This window comes from Phaethon lepturus, unplaced genomic scaffold, assembly GCF_000687285.1.
Source record: "Phaethon lepturus isolate BGI_N335 unplaced genomic scaffold, ASM68728v1 scaffold15667, whole genome shotgun sequence".
Taxonomy (NCBI): Eukaryota; Metazoa; Chordata; class Aves; order Phaethontiformes; family Phaethontidae; genus Phaethon; species Phaethon lepturus.
The window spans coordinates 33,897-53,025 of record NW_010549906.1 but is presented as its reverse complement, the minus strand read 5'-3'; the positions used below and the strand labels follow the sequence as shown (position 1 = coordinate 53,025).

The 19,129-nt window shown below is 47.6% G+C and overlaps 1 protein-coding gene across 1 annotated transcript; it reads left to right on the top strand.

The window, feature by feature from the left end:
* Positions 1-6: 6 nt before the first annotated feature.
* LOC104623342 (fatty acid desaturase 2-like) lies at positions 7-17,119 on the top strand. The gene is given in 13 exon segments (XM_010290399.1): positions 7-105; positions 107-223; positions 4,697-4,807; positions 6,263-6,460; positions 6,916-7,017; positions 7,909-8,034; positions 10,297-10,357; positions 10,845-10,921; positions 11,115-11,212; positions 12,805-12,901; positions 14,412-14,491; positions 15,322-15,447; positions 16,818-17,119. Coding segments are annotated over 13 exon segments (1,341 nt in total). The 5' UTR covers positions 7-9; the 3' UTR covers positions 16,870-17,119.
* Positions 17,120-19,129: the final 2,010 nt, after the last annotated feature.

The window sequence follows — 19,129 nt, the reverse complement described above, 5'->3', positions numbered from 1 at the left end:
AGCGGCCCCATGGGGAAAGGGGGGGAGAAGGGAGGGGAGTCGGGGGAGCCCGGGGCGCGGACCCGCTTCTACACCTGGGAGGAGATCCAGAAGCACAACCTGAGACCTGAGGACGGACAAGTGGCTGGTGATAGAGCGAAAGGTTTATAATGTCACCACGTGGGCAAACAGACACCCGGGGGGTCAACGAGTGATCAGCCACTGCGCCGGGGAAGATGCCACGGTAAGGACCCACGCACAGACCCACCCGCGGCCGCCTCCCAGCTCCCACCTCCGACAGGCCGTTGCCGGCTTTCGGGCAGCCGGCTGCCTGCCCTCCTCTCCCCCTCCATCTCTCCAACACCTGCGCTACACCCAGCTCACCTTTTTTCGCCGCTTTTAGGAGCGAAAAGGTTGGTCCAAAAGGCTGCAACCCCCTTGGCAATCAGCTCCCTTGCGCCTTGGCAATTCGCGAGCATCTGGAAGACCGGTTTGGGTAGAGGTGGCTCGGCTCGGCTTAAGTCCGGCTGTTTTGTCTTTGTCTCTTGTTTGAGCTCTGCCTGGAGCTCTGAATTCGTGAGCGAAGTGTCCCAAACCTTCCCCTCTTCAGCCGTGTCGCTCCCGACATGCGGAGTCACAGCAGCCCAGCACAAGAAAGGGTTAACGACAGGCCGGTCTGTGTGTGAAAGTTGCTTCTGTAAGGAGGGTGAGCTTGAGGCTTTAAAACAAGGAGCTTTTTAGCTTTTTTTTCCCCAGAAGAAAATTCTCTAGAGAATTTAGTTACAGGTTTCCACAGGAAAAAAAAAAGAAAAAATTGCTGCCGCTACAGCTGCTCCTGCACTTTTTAGGTCGTTTCAGCAACTTAAAACAAACCAACCAAACAAACAAAACTTTAAAAAGGAACGAATTGCCTCAGCGATCGTTGTCTGCAGTTTCCCTCGAAGCCACCCTGTGGTGAGAGAGAGCCTGTTCTCTCCCCAGGGCATTAGCCCACAGTTAATAAAATTTAAACTGCCTCAGAGCTTTCCCGAATATGTGCACGGTAAGCGGCAGGAGACACCGAGCTGTGACATTAACTGTTCGTCTCCCACGGCTCTTAACACCTCAGCGAGGAGGGGGCTCCGTGTGAGGCAGAATTAATTGGCAGGAATTACTAACACTCCCCTTGCCACCAGTCTCCATTTGCCTGTGGCCCGTGGTTATTTTCTGTTCTATTCCTTGAAGCACTGAGATGTGTTTTCGTGTTCCTGTCCCCTTCCAATAAATCCTCTGAATGAATAGCTTTGTCCCTCAAAAAGATGGGCCAGGTTTTACCTTCAGCTGCTTAAACGCAAGCCTGCTTAAACCGGAGGAGTTTGATTCCTATCCCCAAGAATTTAACTCCAATATCTCCACTAGAAACCAAAGAGCATCTGCTATTGCATTTGTCTCAAATCCTTACACAGGTTTGTGGTTCTATTGCTGCTGGTCCTCCTCCCACCTCCCCAGGTACCGTGCATCCCGCTGTACTCAGAGCAGGCTCCGTCGGGGCACGGACTTAAGGAGTGCTCTGAAATTGTTCGTCACCGCTCTGAGCACTAAACCAGAATTGGCATCTGGCTTCCAGGCTTGCTTGTGGTGAATAACAGTTTACTGCCAAAAAATTCTCTCATTCAGGGTTAGAAATCCTTGGCCTTGACGCCACCAAGGCTTAACTAACAAGTTTCATTCTGTGTTGCGAGAGAGCACAACTGGAAGGGTTCAGGAGGAGGAAAAGGCAATGATAACAATTGCATTTGTAGCTCTTCAATGGCTCTCACCTTTCTCAGACTCCCCTTAGCACCACATAGAGTTAGGACCCGCAGTCCAGCAAACATGCACCGAAGGAACCTCTCAGTACCTTGTCCATTTACCTCAGGTCAATCTTCTAGAGGATTGTGCGTATCCATCTACCACAAGCTGCTCGCTGAACTCCACATCTATGGGTCCAAGAGCTGAAAATGCTACAATAACTGGAGCACTAGTAAAAAAAAGGCTTAAGGTCTGCTACCAGTTGTAACCTTGGGCAAGTCACTCCTTTCGTGCATAATTCCCCGCCTGTAGAAGGGAGAGGACCGTATTTTTTAACCGCAGATGCCCATCTACGGTCCTCTCCCTTCTACAGCCCTGTGGGGATAACACCGGAGAGGGTGAAGTATGCATAAATTATGGTAAAGCAAATTAAATTCCTCAAAGCAGAGAAGGAGGCTGGTGATTCAGGGCAAGTATTTCTTTGCATGGGAAACTCCAAAACTGACTGCAGCACAGGGCTGTCGAAGCAGCCTTGCTGGCCCTAAAATTTTACCTTCATTTTGGCACCAAAAAAGTAACAGCAGCGGCGAACGCAATGCCGTTGAAAAGCCCTGGTCTCACTTGTGCCGGCGTAAGTTTTACCAGTGATGCAGTCCTCACGAGTGGACCTGGACAAATTGATCCAAACTCCTCCCTGTGGTAGCAAGGGATCGCCTTGTCCATGAATTGGTTACCAAAGGGGAAATTTTGGGCGCTTTCGTACTGGCACGAGAGCTGAGCTCAGAGTAACTCGGAAATTCTGGTACTTTACAAAAGAAGTGCACCTCAGTTTCATTTCTGGCGTTTCGGTTTGCCTCCCCCATTGAACTGACTTTTTTCTCCCCCTCCTTACTTCTTCCCTTCCCAGCCTTAGCATTTATGGCTTTTCTAATCTTTACATCATTCCACAGAGTTTTATTTCTTTCCTGCACCTGCGGCTACCTCGTCTCCCCTCCGCCCCCCCTCCCCGCCGGTGCTGCACCTCTAACTTCTCATATATCCTTTCTTTAACTTCAAGTTAAGCGGTTTAGATCAGCTTTCACTCTCCCTCCTTATATATATTTTTCCCACAGCAAAACTATGGTCAGAGTATTATTATGAAACTCAATCCAAAGTCTTGGAATCAGGTGAAAGTGTCTATTGATTTTGGTGGATGTTGGGACCAAAGTGGTTGGCTGGTATTTTTGAACACCAGAGCTAGACTTTTGATGGAGGTCAACTCCCAGAAGGGTCAGCTGGACATGGGACTTTCCAGCCTGCCCTTTCTCTTTAGAGCCAGAAGTGAGATTTTAGTTGGTCCCTACTATTGTTTGGGCAGTGGGACAAAGGAGGAAGGCTGAAGCATGGTACTCCTGACTTCTATTTTTGGCTGTTTTTTCCTCTACCGGTCTTAGCACCTCACGGAACTACATCTTTACAGCTCTCCTAGGAGAGTTAACTCCAGCTCTCTGCAGTAAGAACAGGGCAAGGACAGAGTAAGAGTTTCTGACCTTGGTCAACTTTCTGTCCCTACCACTGTCTTCAGGGTTAAAATTCAAGCCATGCCACGTGAAAGGATGGGTGAGCAAGATCTCACACTAGCAGCAGATGCATCAAATACATGCTCCCATCAGGCATCTGTAGGACACAGATTAACAAAAACATGTGGAAAAGGGAAGGAGTCCAGAAAAAGAAGAGACAGGCAAACTCATGAATGCCAGGATCAAAAAGACTCTACAAACAAGGCATTGTCCTTCCATGTTAGAAGTAGTCTTGAAAATATGTAAGAAAAATATTATTCCAGCTGGGTTTCCCGCTTTTCCAGGCTCAGGATTGGATGGGATAGGATTTATTTCACAAGTTTCATGAACATTGAGTTTCACCCCTCAGTTAGATTCTGCTGCTGAAACTTAACAAGCTATTTATGTCTATTATCACATGTTGGAGAGTATTCAGTAAAATGTACCCAGCGTTCAAGGCATGCACTGAAGACAAAATATGCAAGCAGTCTCACAAAAGATTGTCCTCTCACAGGGACAAGCAGCCGTATACCACAGCACAGTAGAAATGAAAAGAAGTCTTATCACATGTATTGATAACTATCAGGTCTTCAAGACTCCTAAACTCCTTATCACATTTCAGAGTAATGAAGTTGCTGTTTGGTAGAAGTGCTTTTCTGAATGGGGTCCTAGCCACTGCAAAACTTGATAGCAAGCACTTTAAAAGAATTGCTTGAAATTCTAGTACACAACCGAGTTTTTGGTTTAGACATTTTACTTGGACTTGCATGGAGATAGAGTTGCCTATTTATCTAGAATATAATTCTAGAACAAAGAAGAGTTAAGGCAGCATTCAGTTACTCCTCTTACAGAACAAAAAGAGAAACACAACCTCCAGAGTGAAGAGTCACCACTTTTTGCTCAGCTGAGTTAGTGCTGGGATCTACAGGTCTGGCCAAAACACCCAGGAATATTTTTTTGTATCTGCAGTCATGTCCAGGTTCTGTCACCACAGTCACCCCCTCTCTTGAATTGCCTCCAGGTAGCAGACTTTCGAAGAGTATTTATGTCCTAGTAGCGATTTGTGCAAATTCCTCTCTGCCTACCTTCCAGGGGAGTTAACAGCATTTAGGCATTTAGTTTCTTAGAGAAATTTTCTTGAGGTGCCTTTCGCCATATGCCTAGATAGCACCCCAGATCTCACCGTTCGCCTCCCGCTAGATTAGCAAATTCATCAGCCTCTGGTGGAAGTGCCGCACTGCACAGGGATCACAGGGCTGGAGGTCAGCCTGGCACCCCTCTGGCACCCAGCAGTGTGGGGGGACGACTGCAGAGAAGGACGGTGCTGAAGGTGGACAGCAATGACACCATGAGTAGGAAGCAACAGCTTACTCCTGAATCTCACACAGTTACTCCTGTTTTCGCTCCAGGATGCATTCCAGGCCTTCCATATCAATCCCACCTTGGTGCAAAAGTTTCTCAAGCCATTGCTTATTGGAGAGCTTGCTCCAGGGGAACCCAGCCAGGACCGAGATAAAAACGTGAGTATTTATTTCTGAGCCGGGGTTTATGATGGGTATGTTCCACTATTTTTTCCTCTCAGGATGTCCTCCCGGTCAGAGGCAGGCAGATTATGAAGGTCTCTTCACTACAGGCAGCTCCAGAGAGGGAGAAGAACGCTCAGTGACCGAACACCTCTGTCTAGCGATGTGCGCATCCCAGTATAGAAGAAAATGCGTGTGGGAGGGAGGTGACACATTCAGACCGGCTGTACAAGCCTTTCCCTTCCCACAGAGCCACCAGCAGCTCTGTCTATCCTAATCATGTCCCATTCCTAGCAGCCCGTTCCAGGTGCCCAGGGTGGACCGATCCCGTACTGAAGGGAAACGGGAACTGAGACACCTGGACTGGGAAATGTGCAGCAGCTTTTGTGACCGGTGTCCCTCCGCTAGTCATTCTCTGATGACCAAGCTCTAAAACACATGTCATCGCTTGCCTGTTACAGGGGAAGGAGAAGAGTAGGCAAAGAAACCTGAAAAGGACTCCAAACAAGTTGCTCACCACCTCAACAAGACTTGAATCTTTTTCGCTGTTTGCTCTGCAGCTCCCTTTGACCGATTAACTGCCAGGGAAATACCTCGCTGAGACTCAGACTGGCTTATCCTGCTGAGCCCAGTACCAGCAAAGCTCTGGAGAGCAGCCACGTTTGTGCCGTGCGTGGCACGAGCAGTAGGCACCTATGGGTGCGGTGAATCAGACGCCTCGTTTCGGTGGCTGCGCTTGAGGAGCAGCGACCCGGCGAGTACCCTTTCCACCCAAAAAAGTGGAGCAGCTCCGCGTCCCTCCCAGCCAGTCCGTTCATTCATTATTCAGGCACAGCACGTGGCGTGGCTGGCTCTTGCCACGAAACTCAATCCTGTCCTGTTGTTTGTGGCTGGCCATGATTATGATGTATCTGTATCCCTCACAATAGAGGAGACGATACTAACCCGCATCAACCCGGCAACGCTCTTCATGAATGATTGCACAGTAGCTGACCCACATGTTAAAGAGATGACGGGTCTGCTGATGCTGGGTGCTCATCATCAGAGCTCTGGAGTTGCGCGTAAGCGATAGGACTGGATGCTTGCTTTCGCCAGCTGCCTCTTTCATACTTGTAAAGCTCGTTCAGACGGGAGCCATCAGCTGATGTGACTCTCAGCAGAGCCAGGTAGTGCTGCTGATTCACAGCAGCAGGCTTGGATTACTCCTAGCTCCAGGGGCAAAAGGTCAGGACGTGGACTCAGGCCAGCCAGGATGTTTATTCATAGGAAAGTGCTATGGAAAGCTCGGGCACACGGTGAATGTGGAGGCGAGGCAGGTCCTTCCTGACTTCTGGAGTAGCCAACCAATGTCGGAAGCAGGCAGGGTCCTTGGTATGGGCCTTAGCTTTCCTTCCTTAGGCTCATTCAGACTTACTTATAAGCTGCATACTGTCTCGCGTGCCTATTTTGCAGCCCCAGCTGGTGGAGGATTTCCAGACCCTAAGGAAGACAGCAGAGGACATGAACTTGTTCAGAGCAAATCCTGTGTTCTTCGCTCTTTACTTGGGCCATATTATCGCAATGGAAGTTTTGGCGTGGTTAATGGTTTCATACTTCGGTACTGGTTGGATCACAACTCTCATCCTCACCTGCATCCTTACAACCTCCCAGGTGAGCAGTAGCAGGCGCAGAGCATATTGGCTAAGCTAATCACTCAGGAGAAGGCCGGTGTGTGCTGAACTTTTCATATTCGATTAATTACCAGTGTAAAACATTCACACCAGTGAAAAATATTCACGACATACCTGCCACTGTTGTGCCTTCTGGCCGCCCCTACCCGCTGCTGATTGTGGCTCACACATTTTTCTCACCTTTTTGGCCTTTCCTTCCACATGTTGGTGGACGTGGTAGTGTTAGGTTTACGGTTGGACTCGATGCTCTTAAGGGGCTTTTCCAACCTGAGTGATTCTATGATTCTATGTTCCCCTCCAGAACAAAAACAGAGATCTTCACCTTCTCACCTCAGTTAATTCCCTCTCTTCCTCACACTCACAATTTGCCTGCTATCTCCATTTAACTCTGTTTTTCAAACAGCTTCCTAACTACTTGGTTTCCCTTCACCCCAGGCCCAGGCAGGGTGGCTGCAACATGATTTTGGACACCTCTCTGTCTTTAAGAAGTCTTCCTGGAACCACATCGTCCACAAGTTTGTCATCGGACACCTGAAGGTAAAGGACATTATGGACCCAGGGCACTGTGTCAAAGTAGGAAACTGCAGCTCTACGCCTTTCCGCTGTGAGCAGATGCACAGAGAAGAAGTTAGTGACCGTTGCACATGGAGCTGTTGTGCAGAGGAGATAGAGAGAGTGTAACCATAGCTGGTAGAGAACGCAGTAGTCCCACAAGCTTCAGTGGAACTGCACCAATTTATGGCAGCTGAGGACAAGGTTTATTAAATTCCACAGAACCCTGTTATGTTTTCACCTTGCACTCCACTAAGGCATAATGTTTTTCAAATGTCCCGTTCTGCTACATCCCATCCGTTCAAGATGCCTTCAGAACTTCTGTCCTGGGCAGGGTCCGGGGCAGTCCAGGCATTTCAGCACCCACCTGCAGCAGGGACTTGTAGAGGGTGGGACATAGCATCACTCATTCTCCCAAACCCGCCTCGTCTTGCCTGGCTCTTCACGGGCACAGGCAGTAGAGGCAAACCGGTATAATGATCAGTAAGGCAGCGAGAGGGTTTAGTAGTGGACTTGGTAACGTTAGGTTAATGGTTGGACTCGATGATCTTAAGGGTCTTTTCCAACCTAAATGATTCTGTGATTCAGCTACTAATAACAGTTTCACATGTGGGAAGACCTGGTGGCGTGCGACTCACTCAAAGCACATTTATTCCCTGTTCTTTCGATATGGATGCTCCTTAGCGAGGGCAAACCAGCCCTCTGAAGCCAGCAGTCTCATAGCAACTGACACCTTATTGCTATTTCAAAACCAAATGACAGTTTAGCCATAATCGGAGTTGCACTGTTGTAGTTCATATAAATAAATGGGTAATCCTACCATCAGAGGAACTGGACTTTTCCGTGGATTAACTCCTTGTTCTTGTACCTGCCCAGGGTGCCTCTGCAAACTGGTGGAACCATCGTCACTTCCAACACCATGCCAAACCCAACATATTCAAGAAGGACCCAGATGTGAACATGCTGCATATTTTTGTCCTTGGAGATACACAGCCTGTCGAGGTAAGGCAAAGTGGGTAAAACATGGAAAACCGTTGTCCCAAAGGGCTTCAGAGAACGTTTGTGTAATACCAGGCGCTAGCTAGTATTGGTAGATATGACTTACACAGTCAAGACTTCCAAGAATGCTGAAAAGGGAAATGTGTCATCCAGGGATTTCATCTGCCTATGTTCTCTAAGAGGAGTTTGGCTCTCACACCCTCCCAAGCTTCGGGCTGAAGAGCAAGGTGGACTGTATAATTCCCCATCCATTTTAATTCCCTATCCATTTCCATATTGACTACAGGAAAAAGTGTTTTGGGGTGCCTTGGGGAAAGCAATCAAGATAGGACTGGAAAGAAAGTAGAAAGTCATTAAAGAAAACTTCATCCTGCTGGCTTGAAATATCAACATGAGGGGAAAATATGGTGTTCCTCCCTACTTCATCAAGAACATTTCAAAACTGATCTTCCATTTTCCACAGAAAAGGAAGCATATTTTCCATTTTCCACAGAAAATATCTTCCAATATTAGTCCAGCTGTGCTCCAGACAACCTGTACAAGGTCCTCTCCACTGGAGCCCTTCCCATGCAGTTGAAGGGCTATTGCTTGCAAAAGCAATACTTGCTTGCTTTCTTGCATTCACAATGTCCTGCCACGCTGCACATGAAATAACAGGCTATGTTAAGGGATTTTAATTCAATCTGTCCTTCTAGAGCCAAAATATTTACTGTCTGTTGTATAAAAACCTACACAAAGGACATAAACCATGCACTATCCTTGGTCTGTTTTACAATGGCACAAGGATTTCTAGTTTTAAAAACAAAAAACAAGCCGAAGAAAACAATCAAAAAACCAGCCAGTACAACACAGGGGAATACAACAGTAAAAAGTGAATTTTTTCAGGCAGCTTTTATATTATTGAGAAAGTAACTCCAGACACAGGTAGGGGACATACACGCTGGTATACGGACACGTATAGAGAAAGTCTTGCACACATAGAATTTTCAGGAGGCAGAAGGGGTCTTATATATGACTAAAATGAAAGCCTTCTCCTGGGGTATAAAAAAGCCATTACCTAGAAGACGTAAATCAGTATCCCCCTCTTAAATGTGTGGGCACAACCCATTGGAAAAATCTTGTTTCTGATAACTGGGTTTAAAAGCAGACCATGGTTCTACCACTTAAAGGAAAAACTAAGAATGTAAACATTTCTGAGAGCAAGGAAAACTGATGTCCCTCCTACAAATAGCTGAAATTTTAGGCCAGCATCAGTCTATCCCAATACTCTTTCAGTATTGGTGCTCAGCGTTTCAGAGCTCTGACCAGAGTGAATGATGTGGCTGATTTATTGATGCTACAAGACTTACCTTCATTGGAAAGTTGCTATGCTGGAAGCAAAAATGCAAGTTCACAGCAATTGAGATTCTCCATGCATCGGCTCCTTTTGTGAACATGCCTGGAGCTCAGAAAAGACACTTCTGTATAGCTCTAGATATTTCACTAAGGAGACAAGGTTACGAGACCAGGTGCTCTTTTCATTGAAAAGAAATGGGCACCTGCAAAAATGCAACCACCCAGGGTCCCAACCTGTGTTTGGAGAAGCTTCTCTGCGTCTGCTGTCTGTAGGTGGACCATAGTAACAGAGGAATCGGTGCAGAACAGCTCTCAGTGACAGCACTCTATTTGCTATCACTTACATGTCAAACTAGTGACGCGACATTATAGATTTAAGCACGTCTGTGTGACTTGCCGTAGTAACAGCTAAGGACCGTGCTAGTTTTCCCACTGTTGGTAAAGTAAGCTTTTACAAGACCTGGCTAATGGCAGGAGTTCATGGCAGCTAGTGGCTGCAGAAGTCAAAAAGGATCAATGATTGGGACACGTTGCATGGAAAGATCATCGTCTTGCACTGGCATCCCATGTAGTGACTTACCAAAGGTCAGACTTTATGCCTATCGCATTTGTACTGGTAATGATGGAGAAGATGGCAGCTCTTAGCACAGCCACAGGCATGGCAGAAGGTGGAGAAATGCATTAAAATGCCATCAGGCTCTCAAGTAAATAGAAATTATCTGAACATCAAGCCAGAAGACTTTAAAAGGGAATTTACACCTAGCACAATTACAATGTCAAGATACTTAACCATACCAAAACACTTTTTACCTGGTGCTGGGAATTTAGTTGAAACTCTCCAGTCAATAAATAAAGAAGTATTGCAGAGAATCTTCTCTTACATGTGAGTGTCATAATCCAAGCCTGAGCTTTCTCCTTTGTGTCCTGCAGTATGGCAAGAAGAAGCTGAAGTACCTGCCTTACAACCATCAGCACGAGTACTTCTTCCTCAGTGAGTACCTGCCCTGCACTCATCCTTTTTCCCTGCATGCCAGTTGACCTTTCCAGCCCGTACTGTGTTAGCAGAGTAACTCTTTAAGTCTCAACTCATCCTACCCTTCCTCAGGACCATCATCCCCTGTGCAGGTTCCAAAATCAGCTCAGTATATTCCTCGGTGATATCCAAGCATGTTGAACATTGCCGGCATGGCCATGTAGAGCAAGGCAAACAGCAGAAACTGGGAAATAACCTCGGTGTGAGGAGTTCCACGGAAAACTGCGTGTTGCCAGTCAATGCTCTTTGATAAGTCAAGATGAACGGGTGTGAAGCAGAGCCTCCTTTCTTCACAGAAAGGCAACCGCCCCCCATCACCAGCACCTCGCCTCTCTCACCAGTGCTAGGCAGACTTTCCCTAGAACCAGTCCTAAACCACTGGCTCACTCACGTCACACTCCTTCCCACCCCTCTGATGGCCAAAACATTTCCCTTTGCTTTGCAGTCTTCCCACCTCTGCTCATCCCTGTGTATTTCCAAATCCAAATCATCTCGACCATGATCAGGCGCAGGTTCTGGGCGGTGAGTGAAACGTTCCCTTGACCTTTATGGGGTCCAGCTGGCTCATAAGAAATCACACTTGAGCAGGGAGGGAGGCCAGTGGGCAGGGATCACACTTTGCTGTATTAATTACCCAGCCTCCCTAACATCACCAGCAACAACACGTTATATGAGATAGGCAAAGCGATGCCTAATGTCTTCTCTCTTCCCCTAGGACCTAGCCTGGGCCATCAGCTACTACATGCGCTACTTCATCACATACATCCCATTCTATGGCGTTCTGGGATCCTTGTCTCTCCTCACTTTCGTCAGGTAGGAGATAAAAGGGCCTCCCTGCTGCTCCCCCCTCCCTCCGGTGCCAGGCAAACCAAGTCTCAGCTCTGCTGTGCCCCACAGGCCTTCCCTGTTTAGGTTCTCTGCAGTCATTGACCTCACTGTGTGTCATTTTGGGTGTTCTCACCGCTTCGCTTTCCTCTTGCTGTCTCCCAGTTCTGCCTCCCCGCAGCAGAGCTGGTTCTGGTCCTCAGCATCTTCCCTTGCCCTTGTGGTGGTTCAGCCAGGATTCTCCTTTCTTTCCTCATTCCGTGTTCTCACACGCTGCCCGATCCCAACACATTTACGCATTTTTTTCCACTTTGGTCAAGGCTGGACCCTTCCAGAGTGCCTCAAGCCACCCTCTTCCCAGCTTACTGGGAAGCTAATCCATGAGCCCTCCTGAGCACTGTGCGTGCCGCCCAGTAAGTGAAATGCTCACCACTTCTCCCAGTGTGGAAGACTACAATGGCCCTACTCTGGCTAGTACCAAAGGATGGCATGTAGTCCCGCAGTCAGCGTTAGTTTTAGGAAATTTCATCACAGTGAAAAATTTCTTCTAAAAAAAAAAAAATCATTTTTTGAGTACAAAGAAAAGGCAACAGATGTACAAAAACCTTCACAAAATTAGACCTTTTGTCTTCACTAAAATGAATGTCACTGTTGATGCCTCCAGTTTTCAAAGTTTCAAAACACTTTGGACCTAAGGAAAAGAGGAGATTCAAAAGACATACGTTTGTGTAAGCCTTTTCGGTCTGAAATCAAGCTGAAAAACTTATTATAACCAACCTATTATTTCCAAAACTTCTTTTGATGGAGCTAAACCTGCAAGAAGAAAAAAAAAATTGCAAATTCAGATCATCTGCTCTTTCAGAAAAAAAGCCTAAAGACTAGAACAAGGATGCTTCTGCACAGCTACCCTGTCAACATACATCTAAGTCTCCGCATAGAGAAACTACTCTGGGTGAAGAGAAGAAAGCGCATTTTTGTAGACTACGGTACACATGCTAAAAATGCAGTTATATACCGTAAGCAATAAACAAGCTGCTCTAAAGCGATACCCAGCCCAGGGCAGGGTTGAGACTTACGGTAAAGGTACCGAGAGAGCCAAGGGCAGCCCGGAGCCCCAGCGCCCGAAGCCTGGCACCCAGAAAGCTAACACCAACGGGCAGGTGGAGCCTGAAGTTAGTGTGTAGCCAACAGGCGATGGGAAAGGTGAAAACAGTTCTGAGGATTTCTGAATAGGGGCTTGTTTTTTTCCGGGAGTTGGATCATCTTTATTTACCAAAAGTAGCACGAGAGATCAATCCACTTCTGAGGAAGAGGGAGAGGGATAGCCTGGTAGGATGTCCTCCTTGTATTTAATCATAATGGCCTTAGTCCCGGAGGTATAAAGAGGGGAAGGGAAATTCATCACAGAAGTGATTCTCTCTGGTTTCCTTGGAAAGAGAGGTGTTTACTTCCACACCTCGGAGAAATACTGTCCTCGCACGTTGTGTCTCCTGCTGCTCCTTGTGACCCCCACTCTCTTTACCTCATATCCCGGTCTCCAACATCAGCTGTCATGCTTTTTGCCTCTTTGTTTTTTGAAGGTTTCTGGAGAGTCACTGGTTCGTGTGGGTCACCCAGATGAATCACATTCCAATGGAAATTGATTGTGAGAAGCACAGAGACTGGCTTAGCTCTCAGGTACCTGGAGGGGAGGGAATACCCCTGACTTACCCCAAAATGGATTAGGAATTTACTCACAGGGTGGATGGGTTACCACTCTCCCCGGGTACTAGTATATGGTCTCTGTCCGTGACGCCTCCCATAAAGATGTTCTCCCCAGAGCCACTCCCCAGTAATGCTGGCTCAGGACACAGAAGTCCAAACTTCTGTAATGAATTTGACAATCAAAAGGTTCGTTCAGATTTGAGGCAATATCAGTTTCAAGAAGCATGACCTGGCTTTTCTTTTGGCATATACTTATCAGCAAATAGAAGAGCCCCAATGCAAATCAAAGCTGAAGAGAGAGCTCAATATATATTTCTAAGGTTTGTATTTCAGCAATGATGAGGACTGAAATGAAAACCAGCTGCTTTCTACATCTTTTTAACGCCTGGTCAGACAAATCCACCCTGCTGAAAGGATACCTCTTAGTTACAGTATTCCAAGTCCTATTCAGACCTAGAGGATAATGAGAGCAACTTTGACGCTGGCCATATGAATTTGGTATAACTGAGCTGAAAGAAGAAATCCTCTTATATATTAATTAGTATAATTAGCATTTGTAGTTGTTAATGGGGTCTTGAAGGTGCGCTTTCAAAGTCTGGCAGTCAGACTTTTCTCTCCTTCGTGCTAAAAGTGTTATTCAGGAGAACACCTAAGCATTTGTTTTAAATTAAGCATGTGGACAGCTTCACTGAACGCACGGGCGTGTTCAGATGTTCACCTTAAGCTCTTGCTTAAGACTTTATGCAACTGGAATTTGTAGACAGAGAGAAAGAGAGGTCGTGAGAGCAAGAGATTTGGGGAGGGGGATTGTGAGAGAGAGATATTGGGTGGGAGGGAGAGACGAGAAAACACGTGAACGACAGAGAGAAGTAAGCCTCTCTGACACTGATGTGGTCTTATGATGCATCTGGGGGTGAGGGGAGTGTGTCTCCTATGGTTACTACGTAGAAATCACAGCTTAGCCAGTTCAGCATGTAAGAGGCTTTTAAGAAAGACTACCTCACTTTACAATCATCAACAGCAAGAGTAGCCAAGCAATATTTCCAGAATATTCAGATCTTGCACTTAAGGCAAACTGGGCAATAACTAGATGGGATGGGGAAAGCCGGCGTTCGGTGCCCATGCATGCTTCCTCCCCCGTTTTCCACCTTGGTGCTGTGGTTGACCACCTGGTCTTCAAGGGGAAAGGCTGAGATTTAGGAGTCTATACTTGGACTGCTATGTGACTCGCCACCAAAATCCACAAACTGCCTCCTTACATCGTCCCCTTTACCACCGGTCAAACCCGTGGAGACACGAAGCCCTGAAGGAGGACTCAAGCTCCCCTTGCTGCAACCAGCTATCTCGGAACGGCAGTCTTCTGCGCTCCGACAGCTCAGCAGTGCAGTAGGGCACACACCAGCCCCTGCCACAGGCAAGAGGAGCTTCGTTCTGTTTTCAGGGTAAGACTTCACTAATCTTCACAACTCTCTTGCCGTCACAGGTGGCAGCCACTTGCAATATCGAGCAGTCCTTTTTCAATGACTGGTTCACCGGGCACCTGAATTTTCAAATCGAGCACCAGTGAGTATAGACCCAGAATCATTTGGCCGTTACCAGGTTGTGACAGCACCGGACTTGAGGGGAGGGAAAGTCTGCTAAAGGTGTATGTGCGGGATGGGGCAGGATCTCTGGAGCACTACCATATGCCAAAGAAAGAGAGTCCCGGGCTACTGGGGTCATAGTCTGCTTCTACTACAGTCATGGCCTCTGTCTCTCTTGCATCTGTCTCTCTTGCTACCGAATACTTCAGCTTTAACTCTTACAATTTTGCTTTGGGGGTTTAGGTAGGAGTCAGAGATACGTATCTACCAGTTACAATGGCTATGGACTCATAGTCTAAGCTAACTACTTGAGTATCCATTTCAGGAATCTCCTCTCCCTGACTAAAAGCACTTCAGTCTTTTATAGCGCGTGACAGCTGTGTGGGACTGCGGTACGCTGCCAGGTACCGGGTTGCAGGAAAGATATTAAAACCAGGGCCATATGGACAGTTTGTTGCCAGTGACAACACAAAATGTAGAAGAGGCGGCATTTAGGACAAAGCTGACCGGTTTGGAAGTCAGGTTAGGAAATCTCCATTGAACGGCACAGGGCAAGGTAATCCCACGTTCTTCTTTACCTGCTTCTCTGTTCCGTGAACTTCCAGAGGAGGGAAATCAATGCATTCAGTTTTCACAAGCCTCCTGGAAACAGAGGAGTGTAAAGCCCGGATCTCCCTCTTTCGTCCGCTCGTGCAGCTCAAGGAGAAGGCATCAGTAATTAGCGCCTAGGAGGAGGCAGGGAGAGATGCCCATCCCTTGGGGTTAGTCTCTTGAGTTTTCTCAGGTTTGTTTTCTCTTTCTTCATGCAAGCCTGTTCCCGACGATGCCACGGCACAATTTCTGGAAGGTGAAACCTTTGGTGAAGTCATTATGTGCCAAGTATGGAGTCCAATACGAAGAGAAGCCCCTTGGAAAAGCATTCGTAGACATTGTCGGGTAAGGCTCTTTTAATACCACCTGCAGCCTGCAATTCGTTGTTCCACGAACATCCTATCTTTTCTACAACAGAGAATTCGGGACACTGTAGACCCGTCAGAAATACCACGTCGTTGTTTTGTAATCTGGTGTCCCTTGGTTAATAGTCTTCATGTCGCAGTCCAAGGAACACCTGCAGAAATGTTGATCCACAGCAGAAATGACGCAGCTCCACTGCTTCAGTGGACCAACGCCAGGTGACAACAGATGGGAAGCTGCTTCGCTAGGTCACAGGGGAAGAAATAACCGTCCCCCAGGAGCAGCTTCGGCAACCAGAGCACTGCTATCAACGTACCAAAATACTCAGCATTTAGATGGCGACTAGCCTGACCTAATAGGGACCTTTATAGTACCTTTTTAAATGCTATTCCGACAGCTGATGACTGGGGAGCTGGCAGCACACCTTTAGGCTGCAAAGTGAGATGAATCAAAGGGGGATGAGGCAGGTTACAGCCCGTGCTGTCTCCCAGTTGAGCCCTGCCAGCAGCAAAGGCGTATCGCCTGTAGACATAGTCGCAGACTAGTCTAATAGTCCTTGTCAGGCAGACTCTGTGTTAATGTTTCTGTCTCAGTTACTCCAAGGGGAATAATTCATGGCCGGGAACATGAGAAAGTATTCTGCAGCCCAGGGATCTCCACTCCCGAACCGTTCTAAGCAGAGGCAAATTAAAGCAGATCGGCCCCCAACACGCAGAAGGGCTGAAAACTGGTTCCAAAACCTCCTTTGAGCCTCTCATCCAGTTAACACAGAAAAACGCCCGCCCCGCTGCGACCCAGCGGGGCGATGCCCAGCATCCCACCACACAGTGCCCGCGTCCCTACGCAAGTTCTCCGAAACCGCTTCGGCAATTACTCGCCCTCCCAACAGAAGGATCGTCTCCTGTAAACCATATAGAGCCATGTTTCCAGCCTCCAGACCGCATTCCCTTTGTCAGAGGACTTCTGGGCCAGCTCCGATCGGTCATGTAATATTTGCGGAGCTGATGCCGATGGGAAATTCTGCAGGAGAATTCCTGGGGGGAAGTGGGGAAACTCCTTCAGAGGTGCAACGTGGTGAGCCCAGGCAATTCTCTGCTGTTTATTCGGGGCCAGAGGGACTACAGATAACACGGTGGGCATCAGGTGCAGGTCTTGCTCACTGAGTCTCAAACTGGTCATTTTGGGGGTTTAAAGAGCAAAACGCGTGGCTCTTCTTGCTGTATCTGTTATACCGGGGAAAGATATTCGGTGTCCTGAGGATTCAAATTCAGTAACAGGCATTTTTGTAGGAACAAAACGACGGAGAGAAGATTCACAGGCCAAACAAACTCCTCTCCATCTTCCTTCCACAGGTCCCTGAAGAAATCTGGAGACCTATGGCTGGATGCTTACCTCCATAAGTGAAGAGGAACCTTAATGGGGAGGTGCGAGTGACAGGGAGGGGTGGGGGGGTGCGCGGGGGGGAATCACACGTGTCTTTTACGCTCCGATTTCAGCCTATGTCTTCGTGCACAGCGGGAGGGGAGGTTCCCGTCTTGTGAACTGCTACTGGTGCGGGCTCAGGCAACCTGTTTAATCCAGACAGATGGTTTAAAAGGCGCTTCAGAGGACGAAAAGCGATGCTAATATTGCACAAAACGGAAGGTTGGGAGAGGAGGGAGGGAGAGGAGGAGTGTTTAGCAAACGGGCATTAATATCCGACCTTGACCTTCTCTTCGCAAGATTCATTCTAGTTCCACCTAAACCACGCAAGCCCCTGATTCACAGGCACACAAGACTCGTTAAGCTTCGGCGAGTATTTACAATCCAAGGACACCCCAGTCAGCTTATGCCTCTCCCCTCCTTCCCACGTTTGTGTAAAAGAGGAGCTCAGCACAGAGTTTCATTCTGTTAGCGAGGAAAAAACCAACGCAGTGGGTGATGCCCATCGCACCAGGGAGCTCAGGTGCCTGCAGGAATCGCACCCCACGGGGACCGGCGGCTGCCCGGAGCCCGGCTCCCTCCTTTCTCTCCCTCCTTCCTTTCGCTAATCGTAGCATCGCTTCGGTAAAAGCTGTGATACTGACCCTGCACAACTAACGTCTAACCACCTCTCAGCGGGGTTAACATAGCCATTTCCAGGGGTCCACGGAAGATCTTTGAGCTTAAACAGCAAAATGTCTCCTTTAGGAGAGGGTCTATTTTCTCTTTAATGAGCAACAGGTCTGGCATAGCCCCATGGTCGTCAGTAAATGACACAAAAGACCAAAATAAGTCACATAAGCAAAGCTTACTAATTGCTCGTGAGTGCTCCAGTGGAGCCACAAACGGGCTTTTCAGCAGAGCAGTTAGGCAAAAACGCGCGGTTCTGCCTGCCTGCCCATGCAGGGCAGAAACCAAGCCAAGAGGCTTGTCAGCTTGCTTGCCAGGAGCAACAGCACTGTCTCCCCTTCTCCTGGGGACAATCAGCGAAGAAAATAAGTTCTCCCCGCAAAAGGAGGAGCTGCCCAACCATTGGACTTGGCCCTTCGGGGAGGCAGCTGGAAACAGACTTGACCGAGCTGTGCTGGTGGCGAGAGACCTTCTGGAGAACCCGCTCACAAGTTGTCCAAAGCTCTATTTTCTGCCCAACGCTTAATTACAAAAATCCCTTAATGGCTTATCGGGAGATATGGTTGAACGGCTTCCAGGTGCTTCTGTGGCAGGCAACCCGATCCCGAATAAATCAAGGGCTTTCGATTCAGTTGCAATACAACTGAAGAGACGTACCCTTTAGCTTATGATAAAGGGCCACGGTTTCAAAAGCAGTCTCCAGTTCCGACAGCTATCTCGTTGCTCGCTCAAAACACTCCATCGGGATACTCCAGTTATTAGGCAACGATTTTGCACGCCTCATTATTTTGCTCGGCTCTGAAACTGGATCCTCTCTATGAAATCCTTGAATTCTAACAGAGTCCCACTAAATCTGCAAAGCATTTCGTGCCCAGAGACAACTCTAGGACTGTGGCCAGCCAATTCAAAAAAATACATGTATTCCACCACCCCTGCCCTCTGCGGAATAAGAAGAGAGCAGCTCTTTGCTGACAGATGGGGAATTCATAGGCAGGACTGCAACGTCTAGTAATAGTAATAGCTAGCTAGTAATACTTAAGGTTTGTAAAGGGCTTATTCTGGTCTTCTTGCCCACCCCTAGGATGGCAATGCCTGAATATCACTATGAATGGTTAAGATAAAAAGCTACTGTCTTTGGGGGGTCTGAAGCTCAAACAGACTTCAAGCAAATTTTGTAGTTGATTTCTAATAGCATAAACACTAACATCCTTCCGGATGCTGCGATTGCCCAGACGGTTAGGAATGAGCTAGCCTGGAATTGTGGCTAATATTGTTAAGACTGCCTTAATACGTGCATCTCTTTCTGACTCCTTGAATGTATCTCACTGTCTCTGCGCCAGCCAGGACGACCACAAGCACAGAGTAGCATCAGCAGTGCAATCTTTCAAATATTCAGCTTATTCTTCTGACAGTTCGTGTTTTTTCACCCCTCCAGTTCTTATTTCCAGGGCAAATATTTTCTCAATACAGATGCCTCTTCTCTCTCACACCTTTCTTCTTGGGAAACTTTGCTTTTTAACACCTTGAGAAACTGCAGAAAACTGGTAGCTCAGCCTAGGTAAATAGTCCTGGT